Raw genomic sequence first — 12,753 nt, forward strand, 5'->3', positions numbered from 1 at the left:
TCCAAATTGAACTATACGGAGTAATTTTTGCACTTTTATGTTTTAAGTAAACTTGTAAAGAGTGCAATTACTAACAATAATGTTTTTGCGAAAATTAATTATAATTTTGCAACGCACGGTTGTCGATAGTTTGTTTAATGCATGAGCAATCAAGCGTAACGAACATTTATCACGCTGCTTCCGAATAAAAATAACAATTGTATTGTATTGACTTAATTTATAGCAAATTTGCCAAGAAATTTGTCAATGTGACTTATGTAAGAATGTAAGATACCTGAAACATGTTTATCAAAAAGTGTTTTGTGTTTAGGTATTTGATATTGTGCTTTGTTTGATACAAACAAATGGAAAGTAATGATGACATAAGTTTTACAAAAATCTTTAATTACGACAAAACCGGAAATGATTGGGATTTACCGGAACCAGCAACTTTGTTCAGTTGTGCCAAGCAGGATGTCAATTCGTTAATTCAGCTAAAGTCATCCCTTAACAAGGTCAAAAGTTCATTGAACGGCTACGACATAAAGGAGTGGAATAAACACACAAATTACGTAAACCCAGCTGGAAGAATCCTACAAACAGTTAGAAAAAGGTTTGAACCAGAGCTTCCGACCCAAGCTTGGTGCAAGTTTTATGAAATTTTGTCCCACTACTTGGTAATTCCATTTCAGTGTGACACAAAGTTCAATGCAGTACATTTATGTGAAGCACCTGGAGGATTCATTTGCAGTCTCAATCACTTTTTAAAGTCACATGAACAGTTTAAAAATGTGAAGTACACATGGATTGCAAATGCCCTTAACCCATACCATGAAGGAAATGCTTTGGATCAATGTATATTGGACGACCGCCTGATATGCAAGACACTACGTTCTTGGTACTTTGGCAAAGATAACACAGGAAATATAATGCAGCAAGATTTTTTAGATGATCTTAAAGACAAATGTGAATGTCATACCACGTTTGACTCAAACCCGGTAGATCTTGTGACGGCAGATGGTAGCTTTAACTGTCAAAGTCAACCAGCAGAACAAGAAACCATTGTTGCCCATTTAAAGTACACTGAAGCATTCACAGCATTACACATTCTTGGCACTGGTGGTACATTTGTGATCAAAATGTTTACACTGTTTGAGTACCACTCAGTCTCACTTATCTACCTATTCTGTTGCATTTTTGATTCAGTCACTGTCATTAAACCTGCCACAAGTAAAGCAGGGAACTCTGAGGCTTATGTGGTGTCAGCAGGTTACTGTGGTTCGATTACTGCAAAGCCATATCTGGATAAAATGGCTGAATATTTTCCATTTAAAGATGTTATTGAAAAACATATGTCCATGATTAGTGTTTTTCCTGACAGTTTCCTTGAACAACATGTAAATTGTACCAAGTACTTTTCTGAGCATCAGAAAGTGGCAATTGGCCGAAATGTGCATCTCTTTCACCACAGATCAAGATTTTTCTCCACTGACATTAAACCACTTCAGCAGATTTTTATCCAAAGGTACTTTGACCTTTGTGAGATGCGCCGTATTTCTCCAAACTCCTACATAGTCCGAAATCCTGTTGCAAAGTCTCATTTCAGACAGACACCCAAGATGGAAGGAACATTTAGCAAAAGGGTGATGCAAAGGAATAATCTTGAGCGCCCAGTTGTAGAACAAAATCTGTGGAATAAGCCTATAGACTTTAACAGGATGTGTGATGAACCAATATTGAATGGGGTTGTTCTTACATCAGGTTTAGTGCCTAAAGAGATTAATTCTAGTCTGTATTGTTCCACTGATGTGATTGTCAGCTATTCCAATGCTTACCAAGAAGCAGCAACACATGGTGCATTGCAAGAGACACCACCTACATTACAAACAGGCTCAAAAATGTTGAGTGAAAATTTACAAGAATGCATCTGTCATATTATAAGAAGATATGAAGGCCTGGTTACTACCTTATGTTTACTACCGGACACCAGAGATAAAGTTTCATTGTACACCAGTTGGTTTGAAAGTCTGCTTAAGTCAACATGTCCCAATTCTGTGATGACTTTCCAGTCTATAGAACAGCAGTTTAGTTCAAATTGCACATTAGGAAAACCAAACTTTATATTTTGCAATTTTGTGTCCGATTCAAATCAGGTTTGGTGTGAAGTTAACCTTCGATCAAAAATTATTTGCGCATTAATCAGCATCTTGCAAGCTCTTCCAAATGGCGGGAGTTGTTTAGTGATTTTACCATCTGTTCTTCTTCGTCTGATTGCACATGCACTGTACATATTTAGTTGTACATTTGAACATATTCATATCCAAGCTACGTGCCTGCATCACGCTGATACAGACTTACCAGGGGTGGCAGTTGTGGCTGAAAACTTTGGCTTGCAGGGGTCGGAGACATTAGATAGAGTACTAAAACTTTTTCAAGAATCTTCAATGGAGTCTTCAGGCATTGTTGAGTTTTTTCCTGCAACATACCTGATGATATCTGAGGACTCATCACTTGCTACAAATCCAAAAAGCAAATTTGTTTCTGCTCTTAAAAGTGCAAATGAAGTTTGCTTGGACAAATTAACTACCATGCTGGAGAAGAGATTAAAACTACAAACTGCTGTATGAGCAAACTTGGGCCAAGCTCATATACCATATTCGCAGCTAGTTTTTTAAAAGATTTTGTCTGCTTTTGTACTGACTTTAGTGTAGTGCTGATGTTAGAAATATAGCTGCATCTTTTTCGTCGGTAGTCTGATTTACTCCCCTTTAAACAAATAGCTTTCATTGCAGTATGGGAGTCTATGTCAAGGATTTGTCTCCAAAACTTCTAAATTTTATGTCAACATTATGATTTTACTGTTATTTTAATGTACAAAGTACATTGTTTTGTATGTATTGCAATAATGTTGAATGCCTTGTAGTCTAGATTGATTAACTGCATTGCTTTCATGTTTTTTAAACTGTTTAAAATCTTCCTAGCACTGTATTTTGAAGTTGATTATTATTTTTTATTCTAATGCATTCTTTTTAACATGCAGTTAGTTTTAGTTATAGTAGTTTCTATAAATTTTGGCTGTAAAATGGCTGAGTTTGCAGCTGCACATATGGAAAGACATGGATGGGCAAAAGGTAAGCTTAAAAACTAGCATTTGTGTATAATGCTAGGACACACCCCTTGTTTATTGCATCAGAGTTAATACTATGAATATGGGTGTTTTTAATTATTTCATATTTCAAAAACTGTTGATTGAAATTTACAATTCTGTGGGTTTTTTAGTTTTTTGATCAGACTTAATTATCATATTAATCACAATTACTACATTTAGAAGTCACTTTTGAACTTTATGTTTCAAAAACAATTACTTTGATGAGGACCAAGGACAGTCAAGCAATACGCTTCGTAGTCACACAACTATTGAACCTACTTTTATACTTAAATTTAATTATGCCTTGGTTTCATCATTTCGACAATGTGTTTTAGGCAAAGGCCTTGGCAGAAATGAGAGTGGAATTAGTGAACCGATTAAAGTTTCAATAAAGGCTGACTCAACTGGAGTAAGTACAGTCAAACTATTACAAAATTATGAAAATGTTAATTTCAAATTCTATTTTAAGGTTGGTCATGATGCGTCGAAACAATTTACTTTTCATTGGTGGGAGCATGCATTTGAAACAGCCAGCAAAAACATTGAAGTAAAGGAAGAGGAGGTATGATATTTTGATTAAACTCTGTAACGATTTGCTTTGTAAATTTAATATTGTCTATGATTACAGGATGGTGTTGTCCTTACAGCAGTGGACACATGTATTACCACTGCCACCAACAAGATCTACAAAAAGTCACTGACTGCAAAAAGTATGCTCTATGGGAGGTTTGTAAAGGTGGGTTAAGTGCAATTTTTTTTTTTGTATTTCCATGTTTGTATAAACAACAAAGACCTAAGTACGCTTGGACATTGTTATAAGTACTTGCACTTTGATCTTTGCATTAACTTAAGCATTACTGCCCCGCTTGTATTTCCAATTTAGCGTCTAAAATGAAGGTAGGATACTGGGGATCCCAATAACACTAACTATAAGCCGAACAAGGGTTCCTTACTGAGATCAACCCTGAAGCAGACCAGCGATCATGACATACTCGTATATATTTCATAGTATGCCAGTCCTATTTAAGGTGTTATACCAAATCAGCAGGAAATCAATAACTATATGCGTAATTTTTACCATTGGATCTTAATAAAAAGCTTAAAATTAAAATGTTAAGAAACAAGTTTTTGAATTAAATTTTATCTATGTTTAAAGAGTGGAATCTTGAACAATGGTCTGATCGAAAAATCAGACAGCAACAATTCATCTGATGAGAGCAGTGATGAAGATGACAGCCACAGACCTTTAACTAAAGATCTACAAATGTTAACAGATGAAGATTTGTTTAATGCTTGTGGAGGTCGAACTGCTCACAAGTAGGTTTTTAAATTGTCACAGTATAATTTACCGTTTTAAATTATTTAATTTTTTTAACACTATATACTGATCTGTTGATAAGTTCATTGATAAAAATCGAAAATAGATTTGCATGTGTGCGAAGACATCTGCATGTGTGCAGATTATAACCATAATGATATACAGCAATTTTGAAAAAAAAGAAACGTTTGAACAATAAAGTTGGTCACTTTTTATGTCTATGAAATTTAAGTGCAAACTTAGTATTTAAGATTTCAATAGAATTAACGTCTTTCAAATCTTTTTGTGTAGAGGTGCCAGACATGGTATGAAGCTCAGTGGGAAACTAGCAAGGCTTGCTGAACAAGAAGTAATGTAACCAATTCTTTTGTTAACAGTATTTATGGGTCCCCTTCCCTGAAGGGGACACATGTTGATTTTACTCGATTTGTTTTTTTCTTTGCTTTTTTTTCTTCCCTGAAGTTTGTCCACCCCACTTTGCCATGAAATGTTTGATGGATTTCGATGAAACTTTCAGAGATGGTAGATATAGTTATGCAGATGTGCCATCTACTTCGTTTGTCTTGATAACCCCAGTATTTACCCCGCTAGACGCCGAAATGTAAAACGTTTTTGTAGGTTGCTGCGCACCACAAACAGAAAATTTCTTTGCTGTAATAGTATAATATAGGCAACAGAACACATGGTACTTGTGTTTGTGCAATACTTGGTGGACGGTTTTGCAGTTGACAGTTGGAGGGGTGTTAACAGCCTTATGACGTCAGATGAGTTAACGAATGTTGATAATGACGCCTCTAGTGGTCAAAATTTTAAACATTAGCCGATTTGGATAAAATTTTACAGGACTGTTGCTTGGGTCATTGTGGTTTCATATTTTATACTTTTGGGTGTAAAACCCCATCAGTTACCCCACTAACCCCCTAAAAAGGGTGAAATTTTTAAACAGTGTTGGAATTAAATGAAATTTGAACAGTTTGCAGAGTTTGTCATTTATAGGTGTCGATTGTTGTGTTTAACCCTGAAGTCCCAATATTTACCCCTCTTGCCCCCTAAAATGGGTGAATTTTTTAAACAATGTCTGAATTGGATGAAATTTGGACAGCTTATAGAGTGTGCTATTTATAATTGTTGTGTTCAACCCTGTCTTCCCAACATTTACCCCACTAGCCCCCCAAAATGGGTCCATGTTTTTAACAATGTCTGAATTGAATGACATTGGGATGGTTAGTAGATTATGTCATTTTTAGGTGTCAATTGTTATGTTTCACCCTATAACTTTAACATCTACCTAACCAGCCCCCTAAAATGGGCGATTTTTTAAAACTGTGTCGGAATTGAATGAAATTTGGACAGCTTGTAGAATTTGTTATTTATAGGTGTCGATTTTTGTGTTTCACTTTATTTTGCCACTATTTATCCCTTCTTTTCTATAAATAGAGCACTAAATAGGACAAACTTCAAACAACGTGTGAATTGAATCAGATTTTCATTGTTAGTACTTTTTAAAGCATGATTATTTAAGCGAAGATCTGACCACAGTTTTTCTTAAAACACCAAACTTACTGATGGTTGTCTTTTGAAATGCATAGTTTTTAACTTTGCATGTGTGGGGGACCCATGAGTTTCTGCCTGCAGAAACAACTAAGGTTATAAAAGACAGTGGGTGGCATGGGACCCAATATAAAAAAGTGTAGGGAATATATTAACGTTTCAAAATAGGTTATAGTGTATGTGCAATTGAAATATGTGCTGAGCCACCCTTCTAGTTTTATCTAACATTGTTTTTCTTTATTGCAGACCAATACCACGGAGGTAAAAATATCTAATAAGCCGAGAAAAAAGAAGAAGCATAAGGCAATGGAACAGAATTCGAGCGCAAAAGCAACTTGCACTACCAATGACAAATTAACAGTTTCCCAATCTGATATAACAGTTAGAAAAAAGAAATCTGCAAAAGGAAAAAAGAATAAAAATAAGAATTTGAATAAACTGGAGGGAGAAAGTGCCGAAATTAACTTAAATTGTACAAAGAAGAAGAAAAACAAAAGAAAAGCTGACAAACACGAAATTTCAGCAGTGTCCAAGAGGACTGAAAAAGATGTCCCGAAAAAGAAGAAAAAGCGGAAGGGCAAATTGGCTGAAACGTAAAACGTAGCTTTTATGATTCGCCAATAAAAAATTTAGGAGATTGTCATTGTTTCTAAAGAAGGGTGTTGTTCAAAATATTGTCTTAGAAATCAGCGAAATTAGATTATTCAGTGCGGAACAAAATGTTGCTGAGTCATCGCCACGCTCCAATACGTTTTGAGCGAGCGGTGATTCAGCAAACGCGTGCTTTGGTCAGCAAGAAATGTAGCTTGGCAAATGGCAACAATGCGATAAGGTGTACTTAATATCGTAACATGCCAAGTAAATGACGACGGCTCTATTATGTGGAAGGAATGTGTCCTGCTTTTGGTTATTACACACATATCGACTGGAATAGATCCCCATTCTTCTCAATACTTTTCTTCCATACGGTAGGTTTTTTTCATTAGCATGTTAATATTTTTTTCACATTTTGATTTCTCACTGCAGGGAAAAGGTGAAGGAGATATTTTACCATGCATACAATGGGTATTTAGATAATGCTTACCCATATGACGAGTTACGTCCATTGACATGTGATGGGGTCAACACTTGGGGCAGTTTTTCTCTGACTCTTGTGGATGCATTGGACACATTAGCAGTAAGATTCTCAAAATAATGGCTGTGAAACTCTTGTCATAAGCTAAATATATATACAAGCAAAAATTTGGTGTGAAAAAACGTGACTTTTTCTGGTAATATAAACTTTTACTTTTGTCTTTCAGATTTTGGGAAACTACACTGAATTTAGAAGAGTTGCCAACTTGTTGGTAGACACTTTGGATTTCAATCAAAACATTAATGCATCTGTGTTTGAAACCAATATAAGAGGTTAATATTGTGGCCACGATATTGTTTGACTTTATTGATCTCCATTGAAAAATGATGGTGCGGTTTGTACTACCGCATTGCTGTTAGTTTCCATCAAGTTTTAACCACATCAGTTACACTACACCATAAGTTTTGAAAGAGCTTAAAATAGATACTAATGGACAACCAGACATCATAATAGCGGACTGTTTGTGAGGATTACACCTATCGCCGACAACCAAACTAGGTAAAAAAAAACAATTAAAAAAATATTATTTTACAGTTGTTGGGGGATTGCTGTCCGCCCATTTGCTTGCTCCGAAAGCAGGAATGGAAGTAGACCCTGAATGGCCCTGCAAAGGACCATTGTTGACTTTGGCAGTTGACCTGGCAAAAAAGATATTACCTGGTATTAGTTTTGTTGTTGTTGTTGCAATGTAATTCACAGCATACAACTGCGATTTTTGTAGTGGATTGTTTGCAAACAAAACAACCTGATTGTATGTGCAGCATTTGATACACAAACTGGAATGCCTTATGGAACAATCAACCTTAAATACGGTGTTGATCCAAAGGAAACACCTGAAACCTGTACCGCTGGAGTTGGGACATTTCTTGTAGAATTTGCAGCATTAAGCAGGTTAACTGGTGACCAAAGCTTTGAAAATATTGCTCTTAGGGCTGTACATGCTCTTAACGCATCAAAGTCAGCTTTAGGTATGGTAAGTGATTTGTATTTTAATTCTTAATCAACTATCCATGATTGTTAGAAAAAGAGTGTTTTGTTCATTTAAGCTTGCTCATGAGTCTTAAAATTGTGATATCATATAATTATATCTATACAAGACACAATATTTATTTTTTAGAAGACACACATTTTGTGTATTCTCTCCTAAATGTTTATGTCATAAACATTAAAGTTACAAATGTTCTATTTTGCTATTTGTAAGTGTGTCATAACTGTTCATTTGTTCTGTGTTTTTACTGTCCTAAAACTGTTTTGTTTGGGCACCTCCACCATATTTTATAGTAGTCACACACTTTTATAGATTGGAAATCATATTAATGTTGTCACTGGAAAGTGGACTGCATTAGATGCTGGTGTTGGTGCAGGAGTGGACTCATATTATGAATACTTGGTAAAAGGGGCAATTATGCTTAATAAACCTGAACTGATGGACATTTTTAAAGGTAAGTTGCATTTTGTAAAATTTAGATTTGCCAATGTTAAAATATGGCACAAATGTGGCTAATTTTGAATTCAACATTTTTTATTCATGCCATGTGTTGATATGGATAACTATTTTAGAATTCCTAAAACCAATTGAGCAACATATTAAACAAGGAGACTGGTACATGTGGGTAAATATGAATACTGGACACACAACAATGCCCGTCCATCAATCACTGGATGCATTCTGGCCAGGACTTCAGGTATGAAACATTGCTGATAATACATTGCTACAGAGATTTAGCATTTGGATAGCCTCCGTACTGCTCAAAATCAATTTTCCAACCAATTTTTATGCTCTTTATTTTCACTGTCAATCCAGTAAACTGTGTAAACCCAATCAGTATGTTATGTTGATAGTAATCTTTTTTTTTAAATGATGCAATAAAGATTGTAATAAAGCAATGTTACATCAAATATGACCCAACCAAGTACGTAGTAATGTGTGTGCTCAAACTGTGGGTAACCAGTAGGCACTAATACCACTTATATTTTTAAAGTTACCCACATACATATATTTTTTTAGACTTTGTATGGTGATGTTGAAAAAGGCTACAAAACCCTACTCAACTACTATTCTGTGTGGTATCGATATGGTGGCACCCCAGAATTCTTCAGCATACCTCATAATGCACCTATACAAAAACGTGAAGGTTATCCTTTACGGCCAGGTACAGTCTCCTTGTTAGCTGACACCTGTAAATGTTTTGAAATAACGTGTTAAAAAAATCAGATTTGTAGTCTAATTGTAAGTTGGAAGACAGTGTTTTTGTAAAAAGATTTGTTTTACGATCCCTTGCGGTATGTTTGAAAAACCTTATCCGTAGGTCTACGCGTTATCGTGCACTGTACTACACGCATTTATTATTTACCCTGATGAAGGCGACATGTATAGGGACATCGAAGCGTCGGTATAAAAATACAATTGCAAGAAGAATTCTATAAATTTTTATCCTTAGGTTTACAAATGTACGTCCAATCTTATTTTAAACAGCTTTTATGTTAAGTTTGCGTGACCTTACTGGAAATAATTTTTTAGAGCTGATTGAAAGCACTCTGTACATGTACCGGGCAACCAAAGACCCAGCACTTCTTGAATTTGGCGAAGCTTTGCTTTATTCCATCAACGCAACTGCTCGAACCGAGTGCGGCTTTGCAACGGTAAATCGATGTACAGTATGGATTTGTATTTACGCGCTAACGTCTGAAATAATTATGGGTCCCCTTCCCTGAAGGGGACACATATTGATTTTACTCGAATTGTTTTGTTTTTTTTCTTGTTTTTCTTCCTTTTTTTTTCTTCCCAAAGTTTGTCCAACTCGTTTCTCCATCAAATGTTTGATGGATTTGGCTGAAATTTACACAGATGGTAGATATAGTTATGTAGATGTGCATCCCACTTTGTTTTTGTTGATAACCCCAGTATTTACCCCGCTAGCCCCGTAAAATGGGTATTTTTCCCCAAAAGTTTGTCCGACTCGTTTTTCCATCAAATGTTTGATGGATTTAGCTGAAATTTACACAGATGGTAGATATAGTTATGTAGATGTGCATCCCACTTTGTTTTTGTTGATAACCCCAGTATTTACCCCGCTCGCCCCCTAAAATGGGTGTGTTTACCCAAAGTTTGTCCGACTCGTTTTTCCATCAAATGTTTGATGGATTTAGCTGAAATTTACACAGATGGTAGATATATTCATGTAGATGTGCATCCCACTTTGTTTTTCTTGATAACCCCAGTATTTACCCCGCTAGCCCCCTAAAATGGGTGAGTTTTCAAACAGTGTCAGAATTGGCTGAAATTTGGATTTCTTGTATAGTATGCCATTTATAGGTGTCGATTGTTGTGTTCAACCCTGTAGTCCTAACATTTACCCCACAAGCCCCTAAAGTGTAAAACGTATTTGTATGTTACTGGGCACCACAAACGAAAGATTTCTTTGGAGCAATAGTGTTACAAGGGCAACCAGTTGTATGTTGCTCGTTGGTGGGTTGCTTGGTGGTCGTTTTTGCGCCATGGCAGTTAGTGGCTTGTTGACAGCCCTATGACGTCAGAAACAATAACGGTTGTTGCTCAAAACACCTCTAGTGGTCGAAATTTTAAACATTGGCGGATTGGGCTGAAATTTTGCAGTACTATTGATTGAGTCATTGTGGTTTTTATATATTTTTTAGTTTGTGTGTCGAACCCAATTAGTTGCCCTACTAGCCCCCTAAAATGGGTCAGTTTGATGAGTTTTTGCCTGCAGAAACGACTAAAGTTATAAAAGACGATGGCTAATATGGGACCCAATACAAAATAAGCATAGGAAATATATTTATGTTTTAAAATAGGTTATAGTGTATATGCAAGGGCAATATGTGCTAAGCCACCCTTCTAGTGTATACCTTGTTTGCCAAACGGTTGTGTGTTGAGTTGCGACTAAACCACGAAGCAATCGTTGGACGCTGAAGTGATTACTTATTCATATAAAATTAGCAAGAAACTTGCACGTGCTGACAACGCTAAAATACAATAAAGGTTAAGGATGTACGTGATCACACTCTCGACAATCGTATGGAATCATTTTTTCTCGCTGAAACCATAAAATACATCTACCTTTTGTTCGACCCTGAGAACGAATTGCTTCAAACTGGCAAGGGCGCCAGCATTCGAAAGATGCCCAACGGAAGAAAATGTCTTTTTGGCGCAGGTAGGCTACTGCTGGCCTTAATATGCAAATCGCGTTATAAATACATGTAGAAAAAAGATATCGTTTGAAAACCTTGCTTTTTTATATTTCAGAAAAAAAATAACAATTTTAGCTACATAATAATGTCATTTTTCAGGCTGTTACAGTTTAAGGTTAAGGTGATAAACGTTTTAAATGCCAACGCATTTTTGTCTTACTAAATGTTAACAAATGCATTACAACAGGGGGTTACATCTTCAACACAGAGGCTCACCCGATTGACGTCAGCGCATTGCACTGTTGCGACACCATGCGGAGGGAACAGGAACGCTCAAAAACCTTGCAACTGTTCGAAGAGTTTGATCCAAAACGAGTTTTTGAGATGAACCGTCAAGCTCGGGATTCGAACCGCAAACCTCAAACTTACCATGAGGCTGAAGACCCAACGCTGCTAAATAACGCAACTGATCAGAACGTTAGGCTAGGTTGCGAGCCATTGCCCTATCATATGAAAATGTCAAGGTATGGGCAATTGTTTGTTAATGACTGAGATTTGGGCCGTCTGTAGGCTATATATGCAATTCTGTAGGCCAAGGTAGGTAGAACTGTTTATTTATGCTGTATTATTTACTCCTTCTGTGACCGTATTTGGATGTTTGGACTGAAACAGACCATCTGTCAAACCGCCATATTGACCTTAACAAGATACTTCCGATTCTAGACCCATTTTCCTGATCTACACACGTTTTTTGTGGGTAAACTTATGTGGCTTTGACTTTGTTGGAATTTGGAAACACTTTGCACTGATTATGATGTACACAAGAAAGTCGCTGTCGTAAAATTGTACGGTTGCCGGTGCCTTCCGTGTCGCTTTATTGATCGTGCGCGGTGCAATATAAAACTATAGCGGCCAGTTTGTGTCTATCGGCAAAGCTTCATGTGTTATGGTCAAGTTGTTAAAACATAGGAGGAAAAATGAAACTACATACAATTTGCTTGTATGTGGCAAAACAAGCGGCCCAGTACATAACAGGTTACTCGTTCAAGTATTGGACCTTCGTATTTGTAATTTCAAAGTAACATGTACTCTGCAACATTTTACCAACCAACCGAGCAGCTAGAAATTTCCTGGATCAGAGTTGAAGTCGGGCATGGCTCCGGGCTAAGGTTTCTTCAACAAAGGGATTTGATTCGGGCCTGACTTTACACTTTGTGTCAGTATTCTTTTAAATAAATTTAACTGGCTAAGTAGCTAGTTGCTGGACTTGACCTAATGTCAAACAGCCTTCAGTAGCCTTGTTTAAGACCAATTGACTATTGTGTTGGTTGTCTTGGTCTTTCTCGGTGAGGCTTTAAAATATAGGCCTGTCAATCAAACTTTTATGCCTAAACGGGCTTCTTAAAAACGATTCGGGTTCGGGTCAGGTTTCGGGCTCCTATTTCAGGCCCGTTTACAACTCTGCCCTGA

General features: G+C 36.5%; 3 protein-coding genes across 3 annotated transcripts; all 3 read left to right on the forward strand.

The window, feature by feature from the left end:
• Window positions 1–281: 281 nt before the first annotated feature.
• Window positions 282–3,019, forward strand: LOC145221849 (cap-specific mRNA (nucleoside-2'-O-)-methyltransferase 2-like). Its single transcript, XM_080088057.1, has one exon. It carries the CDS (start codon window positions 345–347, stop codon window positions 2,604–2,606), a length of 2,262 nt encoding a protein of 753 aa, XP_079944183.1. The 5' UTR covers window positions 282–344; the 3' UTR covers window positions 2,607–3,019.
• LOC145221898 (G patch domain-containing protein 4-like) lies at window positions 3,014–6,639 on the forward strand. The gene is made up of 7 exons (XM_080088060.1): window positions 3,014–3,110; window positions 3,463–3,536; window positions 3,597–3,689; window positions 3,756–3,863; window positions 4,284–4,444; window positions 4,737–4,794; window positions 6,243–6,639. Exons 1-7 carry the CDS (start codon window positions 3,014–3,016, stop codon window positions 6,591–6,593), a joined length of 942 nt encoding a protein of 313 aa, XP_079944186.1. The 3' UTR covers window positions 6,594–6,639.
• A 62-nt stretch (window positions 6,640–6,701) lies between these two features.
• On the forward strand, window positions 6,702–12,198 carry LOC145221866 (ER degradation-enhancing alpha-mannosidase-like protein 2). Its single transcript, XM_080088058.1, has 11 exons — window positions 6,702–6,964; window positions 7,023–7,173; window positions 7,298–7,403; window positions 7,666–7,791; window positions 7,893–8,104; window positions 8,432–8,573; window positions 8,692–8,816; window positions 9,140–9,284; window positions 9,653–9,774; window positions 11,135–11,306; window positions 11,531–12,198. The coding sequence occupies exons 1-11, from the start codon at window positions 6,876–6,878 to the stop codon at window positions 11,833–11,835; spliced, it is 1,695 nt and encodes a 564-aa protein (XP_079944184.1). The 5' UTR covers window positions 6,702–6,875; the 3' UTR covers window positions 11,836–12,198.
• Window positions 12,199–12,753: the final 555 nt, after the last annotated feature.

This window comes from Phallusia mammillata, chromosome 1, assembly GCF_965637545.1.
Source record: "Phallusia mammillata chromosome 1, kaPhaMamm4.hap1.1, whole genome shotgun sequence".
NCBI classification, from domain to species: domain Eukaryota; kingdom Metazoa; phylum Chordata; class Ascidiacea; order Phlebobranchia; family Ascidiidae; genus Phallusia; species Phallusia mammillata.

Coding starts and splice junctions, on each gene's coding strand:
- LOC145221849 (XM_080088057.1), top strand. CDS start 345: ATGGAAAGTAATGATGACATAAGTTTTACAAAAATCTTTAATTACGAC.
- LOC145221898 (XM_080088060.1), top strand. CDS start 3,014: ATGCAGTTAGTTTTAGTTATAGTAGTTTCTATAAATTTTGGCTGTAAA. Junction 3,537..3,596: donor TAAAGGCTGACTCAACTGGA/GTAAGTACAGTC, acceptor TTCTATTTTAAG/GTTGGTCATGATGCGTCGAA. Junction 3,864..4,283: donor TCTATGGGAGGTTTGTAAAG/GTGGGTTAAGTG, acceptor CTATGTTTAAAG/AGTGGAATCTTGAACAATGG.
- LOC145221866 (XM_080088058.1), top strand. CDS start 6,876: ATGTGGAAGGAATGTGTCCTGCTTTTGGTTATTACACACATATCGACT. Junction 8,105..8,431: donor CAAAGTCAGCTTTAGGTATG/GTAAGTGATTTG, acceptor ACACTTTTATAG/ATTGGAAATCATATTAATGT. Junction 9,285..9,652: donor AGGTTATCCTTTACGGCCAG/GTACAGTCTCCT, acceptor ATAATTTTTTAG/AGCTGATTGAAAGCACTCTG.